This window comes from Didymosphaeria variabile (assembly GCF_027946475.1).
Source record: "Didymosphaeria variabile strain IMI 356815 chromosome Unknown scaffold_1, whole genome shotgun sequence".
Lineage (NCBI taxonomy): Eukaryota > Fungi > Ascomycota > Dothideomycetes > Pleosporales > Didymosphaeriaceae > Didymosphaeria > Didymosphaeria variabile.
Window position 1 is genome coordinate 2,197,479 of NW_026611620.1, and position 7,450 is coordinate 2,204,928.

Sequence of the window (7,450 nt, forward strand, 5' to 3'; positions counted from 1 at the left end):
CGCGCGAATAATTATCCTAGTTGGCTTCGTGACAACCAGGATGGTCTGCAACCGAGTGTTACAAGAGCATGTAACTGCTCTTTCTGTGTATTACCCGATGCAGATCTGCTGGTGTCATGCATGCGAGTCAGCCCATACGTACGAGAAGTTAAGGCTTAGCAAGCTTATCTAGTTTAAGTGTTCTGGTGGAAAGATCTAGCGAGCAACAGGTATAAAATACCAAGATTCCTTCGCTGCCAGCGAATCAGATCGCGAGAGACTATTAACCCTGCGATCCTACGACTGCACGCGGAACAAAATCGGACAAGTGCCGTAAGCTTTGACATGTAACGACAGCGCTAAATTTAGCGCTGAGCATATCCAACCACGAGACCATAAAAATTGGCCTGACAGCATCTTGCTGGCCCAGACTAATTCAGTGCTTTCGTTACATGCAAAAGTCTATCGGTACGTTCATATCTGTCCAAGTAGCACCGCCTACGACGATGGTGCAGCTTGACAATGCTATTTTCCGCCGTGGATCATCCATGCTTTGTGATCTTATTGTGCGACCTGAGCAATTTTAAGAAGTAACATTCAGTGAGCCTTTTGTCATAGGACATCAGCCATCTTACTTGTCGATCTTGATGAATTTTACAAGGATCAGAGGGGCGCTGCAAGTGTCTGGCAATATGTGCAGCGGATTGAGGCATGCGATGCCAATCACGTAGCCCGGCCTTCCAAGTAACTCGCGTCGCTCCACTGTCATGGTTCGCTTTAATACCCCACCGTGATCATGTTGCAGAATTGGGTCCGTCGATATCTTCTATCGAGTTGCCCTATCCGACGACTTCCATTGTTCAGCAGCAAGTTTGCAAAGTAAATTAGTAGAGGTCTTGACATAATGTCAGTGAGTATAATCTGGCTTTCTCGTTGGTACACTAGAATACTCCGACGTTCTATACGACTTAGAGAGCCTGGGCGAAGCAGTAGGTATCGAGGCACTGTGGAGTCTCCGCCAGCGACCGCATGAAGAACCTTTTGTTTGCAAATGGTACGCACTAAATCATGGGCGACTAAGTATGTACACGGAATCTCGATAGAATACCCATCTCCATATATGATATCTAGTTAATGTATAGCATAGCTATTGCACTCCTTTTGCCCTTCCAAACCAGGGGTTGCGTCTTAACCATTACCCTTTTCTGCAGCAGGCAGGCAGCACCTGACCTCATCACAGGATGGTCTCTGGGGATACATTGGAGCTTTGAGTGCCCGCCCTGTCCTGAATACGGGGCGGTAATTTGGAAGGATCGCGAAACGCGGCCGTTATCTCCAATTTCTCCAGTTCTCGCACGACTGCTTCGAGTTGACGTGTAGCGCGTACTCGCTCGGGCAAGACATTGCACGAGATGCTACCACCATGCATATGTACCCGTGTAACGCTAGGTGAAGACGTAGGCGTATCACTTGCAGTAACTACTGCTGGGCTCGCAATGGTGTCTTTGAGGGACGTGAGTAAAGATAAAGTAGGTCCATCAGGTACGTCTTGTTTTGAGTGCTCATGTAGTGACTGGCTACGGGCCGAGAACTCCGGGTTTTGATTATGTGGAAATAGTGGTGACATAACATAGACGTATGGGATGGCTACTGCGTCTCGTCTTTCGAAGAATAACGGAATGGGGCTCACAGGCTTGAGCGGTGTTGGTGCCACGGGCTGCGGCCTGTCCCCAGTAGAGCTGGCACGCGCACGATGCTCGAGTGCATTAAAGGCGCGTCTTACACTTGCTGATGCAGCTCTCGGTCGGCGTAGAGAGAAGTAGTCCCCGGCCGTACTAGCTTCATCTCCCGTACCATCGAAAAGCTTTGCTACCGGGTTGTGACTTCGTATGAGGATCGACTTGTTACTCTCCTTCTGGTTCAAGTCTTTCGCTGGATTCGGATCATGTCTTGAGTTCGAGGAGCGTAGGAGTTCGGTGTACTTATCGTCAGTCTTCTTGTGGGTTCCTTTCCTGCTAGCTGAGGTAGGAGTGATTAGCTGATCAGGGACCAAGTGGCTGTGAGTCGTCGAACGTGTGGTGAGCGCGAAGTCATTAGTCGTAGGAAGAGTAAGGTGAGGGAGGTCGTAGTCAGTCCAGGGCGCGACTTCTGTGATCGACGGGCGACTTTTTGAGGTACTTGCAATCGATCCTGTGCCCCTACATCCCGGTGGCGTATGAACCGGAGGTGGATCGCTGCGTGATGTCTCGACCCGTGCCAAGGATGGCATAGCGGCTGGTAATGATATGTTAGTGGGGCTAATCGTACGTTCTTCGGTAGCTGTGGTTAGCGCATCTCCAGACACATCCTTTGACGTGCCCGAAGACTCCCCGCCTGGTACCGCTGTAAGCGTAGGTGCTCGGGATGCGGCTGGGGAAGTCTTAAACAATGAAGATCTTCCCGACGGTGCAGGAACCGGCGGAGGAATCACCGGTGCGACCTTGACGGGTACAGGGAATATTTTATGTGCAACATTCGAAGTAGCGATCGTTTTATTACGAAGGTGCCGATGAATCTTGCGCAATCGTTTGAACTCGGAGTAATCGTCAAGCTCAGACGCGGTCGGGGACTTGCCCACTTGGTCTATAGCAATAGGATCGCCTATGGCGGCAAGAAGAGATGATCAGTGTGCGCTTCGTATGTGCACGTGTGGCTACTCACATCTCTCAAGATGAACATGGTAATGCATTTCACCTAGTCGAACCTTCTGCCCAGCGTTGGAGGAAGATGTCTTCGGCTGATGAATGGCCCATCCAGTTACACGGTACCTGTGGGTTGGTCAGAAGACGGTGCTGAGGGGTGTGGCACACTAACAGTCCCTCGTATCTCACGCCGGCCTTGGGCCCCCACATGCTACTGGCACTGTGACTTCGCAAAACGCGAAGCGGCTCCCTACTTCTCGGTGTAGCAGCTGTGAGATGGAATTTGCCTCGGTCGTCCTTGCTGCAGCGGTATGTCAATGTCGATTCGCTCGGTGCATCAAGCTCGCCTCCTTCGATAATCACAATCGCATATGCTCCGTGTTTGTCACAGCAGATACCGCCGTCGATTGTGTCAACATCGATTATTCCGGCGTGGCAGGCGAATAGAGTGTTGATCCACCACCTGACATTGCATAAGCTTTGACGGACAAAGGTCAAAAGAAGGCTCCTCAGTCATACGAGCCAGGGTTGAAACCCAGGCTGCCACGTCGACGTGCCCTTTTTGGTGATATCCTGTCGGGACAAGTGTTTTGCCAGCGTTTGAGCAAAGCCTAGAGACAGTTAGTGGCTGTACGTTGAATAGTGAGACAGGTAGTGACCAACAAGCTTCGAGGTCTCTTCGATGGAGGCAATACCCTCGAGACGCCCGCCTCTACCGTAAAGGAAAGGATGTAGATCTCCAAGACGCCCGTATTTGGTTGTCCATAGGTCGATGAGTTCATCACAGTCGTCCGCTAACCGTCCGGGCCACCTCGTGGCTAATCCAGAAATTTCCATGACAGCTCTATGAATCCCGGTAGCACGCAAATCGAGAGCGGTGACGTCGGAGGATGTCTTGAGCGCCTGGAAAACGTCGTGTAAAGTCAATACGTCGTCAGCTCGAAGCTGCTCAGGACCATCCCGAGCAACGAGCGGGTCAAGCTCATCACGGATCCAGTGCGAGACCTGTCGCAATCTTGGGCGAGAGAGGTCAGACATCGGAAGGGTGGCGGTCGCCATCAGATTGGGTAGAAGGGTACGTGCTAATCCAAAGCGTCTCACTGAGATGTATTTCACGAAGCTCTGAATGATGATGTTGCTGTTAGACAATGTCTAGCTCGTATGAAAGCAGTCCAAAGTAACTCCCCTTGGCGGTCCCTGGGGTGGTCGTGGCTACTCTGAGTCGCTGTGATTGGAAACCAATGATCGGAGGGGGTGGGAAGGGACTCGTGCGTGAACGGCGGCACCGAACGTTCCTGCCACGAGGTACATCCAATCAACGTACAATGCTGCACCGTTGTTTGTGTACGCCTCTTTCTTTTGCCCCACTTGATCTGATGATGGCGATTGCTATAGAGGCTGCCTAGTTTGCTTGATTATCATTGACAAATGGAAGCGTTCCCTCTGCATGACCTCACCCAGTTGCTCAGCCTCTGCACCTTCACTCATCCACTGTCGCCGTGCATCCTCGTCTCCCCTTCTTCCTAGGGCGCTTGAAGGCAGTGGAAGCTTGCTGCTGCATTGGGGCCTTGATGATCTCGTCGCCATCGCTGAATCCTTGCCACTCGTCCTCTTCAGCATCCTCAACGGCATCATTGCTCGATATATTACTGTCAAACCCGAACTCGGCATTGCGAATGAAAGCAGCGACGAAGAAGCCCATCGTGCCTTCCTCAGTGCCTTTCTCGCAGCGTATACAAGCGTTGCATACAGCTTTTTTCTGCAGGTGGTCCAAATCGACCCTTGGATCCAATTTCTCAGGTTCTAAGAAGCCTCTCTGCGTCCAATCCTTCATGCCTTGCACCTGTAAATTCCTGGGCAGGATCCTCCAGCCTCGCACGCTTGCAATTTCCGACACCAGAGCTTGAAACACGACGCCTTCATTTTCTTCGAAATGAACTGAGCAAGTAGAGTAAGTGATCTTACGTGCTTTAGGGAAACGCATCGCATGCGTGAGAATGCGAAGTTGGAAAGTCGATAGAGCGGTAAGTCTCTCAGCCAGCTGACCTTCAACAGGCGTTTCTTCCGGTATTACGTCGTCCAGGCCCATATGCAACGTTGTGCTGTTGTTGGATTGAGTCATGGTGTGGTCTCTCTTCCGCTTCTTGTCCCTCTTGCATGTAACGACAGATGCACCCATAGCTTGGTCCGGCAAATGCATCATGATTGAGTCGTCTCTGCCGACTATGCCGCTCCCGGAACAGCTTGGGTCAAGCAAAATCGCACCGACGTCTGCAAATTCTTCAGAGTCGGGGTTCGCAGCTAGAAAATCTGCGCCTGGCTTGATCGTTACAACCGAGTCTGCTGAAGCGCGCTTGACCAATTTTTGCAGGGTCGCAGCTCTGATTTGGTCTCTCTCGTAAGCAAACACCTTTTGTCGCTTCGCATGCATATTCCTCTCGGCTACTATCGCGGCCAAGTGCGTTGTTTTGTTCCCTGGTGCAGCACATCCGTCTATCACATCCCCATCGTCCGGTCGCACGTCCAGGAGATAAGCCGGAAAGCAAGACGCTTTGTCTTGAAATATGATCGCTCCATTTGCGTACGCTTCGGACTTGCTAAGATCGACCTTGGGTGGAAGGGCGAGCAAATTAGGAATGTGGGGATCCTCAAAGTATTTCTTCACCGACGCGGATGCCCACTGGACTTCTTGGACGTTGCTGGCCTTCTCATAACCAGCAAAGGTTGTGGCCAGTTGCTCTGACATGCTCGTCTGGAGCGTGTTCACGCGCACCCACCGCGGGTGCCTGTGTGCCTTCTTCTTCGACAGCTCATCGACTTCCTCCAGCTCTCCCTCTTCGACAGCCTGTCGCAGCGCATCCAGTGTTGCATGACCGTGACGTATTCGCGCTTTTGTGAATTCGGCGCTTAAGCGGGCTTTGTGTCTCAAGATGGCGAGCTTCAGGACGTGGTTCGCGTGGGCAGCCACACCGCACTTAGCCAGCAGCAGGTCATGTGTGAGGAGCAGCGCGAGGGTTGGGGTGAGCTATATGCGATCAGCATGTTTCCGATTGACAGCGCATGCGAACCACTTACCTTCTTCTCCTCGGCCAATAGCCCGCACCTCTCGATAACATCCTTCAGTATCAAGGACCATTTCGATGCTTCGCTGATCAAAGCGAAAAGTTGCGCGGACGAAGTCTTCAGGTCCTTGTTCCTGTATATTCGCGATTTGAGGGAACCGCCGGCGCTGTCGGGGTTGGCGAGGACAGCGGCGGCTTCGTAGTAGAGCGACATTGGGCGCAGAATTGGCCATGATTTCTTGGTGTTAGACTTTTGGACCTCGGCAAGTGTGGGGCTTCGAGCTAGGCCACCTCGGGACAACCAGATATACATTTACTGCTCCCTCATTACATGGTGCACAGTACAAGGCTATCCAGAAATACACAAGCAACCACTGTTATCACACTTCGCGCCATTTCCTAATTGGTTATCCCATATTCTCGAAGTAGAGACCCAAACAGGAACACAACTCGACTTTAGGGCTCGTGATCATGTAACATTGCGGATTGCTCCCAGTATACTCATCAATGGCGATACCGGCTTTGCGCAAGATGAAAAAAAACTCCCAACGCTCGAAGAAATAGGGGTATATCGTCTCATCGTCATGCACGTTTGCCAATCTCACCCATGTCCTCTTGTCCCAAAGATACGACCTACCTCTTAAGTGGCGGCCTAGCCTCCTTATTCCACTGTACTCTCGAACATAACCATTCCACCGCCTCCTTCACGCCCGTCCCGGTCAGCGCGCTACACGGTAACACCCTACTGTCCCTCACATTTCCGCCCTTCTCCCCTTCGAACACCTTCCTCACAAACCCCTCCTTGATCCTCACGACCTCGACACAATCCTCCCTGTCCTGCTTGTTCGCTAGCACCAGTATGGGTACACCCGAAGTCTCCTCATTTGACAGAATTGACTCCAGCACCAGCCGGCATTCTTCCAGTCGGCCCTGGTCATCGTTGATACCGCCGCTGCCCATCTCGGCGAGACTGGCGTTGCCCACGTCGGAGCTGTCGATTACAAAGACAATCGCGTGGCACGAACTGTAGTAGCTTTGCCAGAGACCGCGCAGGCTATGTTGTCCGCCGACGTCCCATATTTTGAGGTAGATCGGAGGGTTTGGCGGCGGGAGGGAGATTGTCGCGACGTTCTGACCAACGGTGGGGACCGTCTTAAGGTTCGGGTTTAGCGACGTGTAGGTGCCTTTCACCTGTTCGAGGAGGGTCGTCTTGCCGGCATTGTCAAGGCCAAGGAGCAGGATTGAGTACTCTATGCTTGCAGTGAGCTTGAGCTTACGCCTGGCCATGGGCCAAACCGTACGTACCTTCTTTGCTGGTCGCGTGCAGGTAGATGGATTTGAAGAGATGGTACATTGTAGTGGCAGGAAGAAAGCGCTCGGTTCACACTGGCACGCTATCGACATTTGGAGGTTGCGTCGAGCACCGTTCGCTCGGAGTTAACCGGCACTAAATTCACCGTCTGTGCGCTAAGCCTGAAGAATCATGTCCAGCAATGTTCTTATCGCAAAACTAATCCACCCCTCCTAAGGCTCCACCTTGGGTAAGAATTCCTCACTAGAATTTATATAACGTATATTACACTAGTTAATATGGTAAAACCCTACTAAAACATATTATTAATATACTCTACTAGTAAACCTAATAAACTAGTAAACCTAATTATTATAGGTAAAGCCCTATAAAGAAACTTAGTTCTAGACCTTATTATATAAACCCTATAATTAGTA

The 7,450-nt window shown here is 51.4% G+C and overlaps 2 protein-coding genes across 2 annotated transcripts; both read right to left on the reverse strand.

Annotated features, from left to right (window-relative positions):
* Positions 1–4,140: 4,140 nt before the first annotated feature.
* N0V89_000710 (uncharacterized protein) lies at positions 4,141–5,936 on the reverse strand (the record flags this gene model as incomplete). The annotated part of the gene is made up of 2 exons (XM_056209530.1): positions 4,141–5,685; positions 5,736–5,936. 2 exons carry the CDS (start codon positions 5,934–5,936, stop codon positions 4,141–4,143), a joined length of 1,746 nt encoding a protein of 581 aa, XP_056076352.1.
* A 419-nt stretch (positions 5,937–6,355) lies between these two features.
* Positions 6,356–7,076, reverse strand: ARL3 (ADP-ribosylation factor protein 3; the record flags this gene model as incomplete). The annotated part of the gene is made up of 2 exons (XM_056209531.1): positions 6,356–6,972; positions 7,028–7,076. The coding sequence occupies 2 exons, from the start codon at positions 7,074–7,076 to the stop codon at positions 6,356–6,358; spliced, it is 666 nt and encodes a 221-aa protein (XP_056076353.1).
* Between the last annotated feature and the right edge of the window lie 374 nt (positions 7,077–7,450).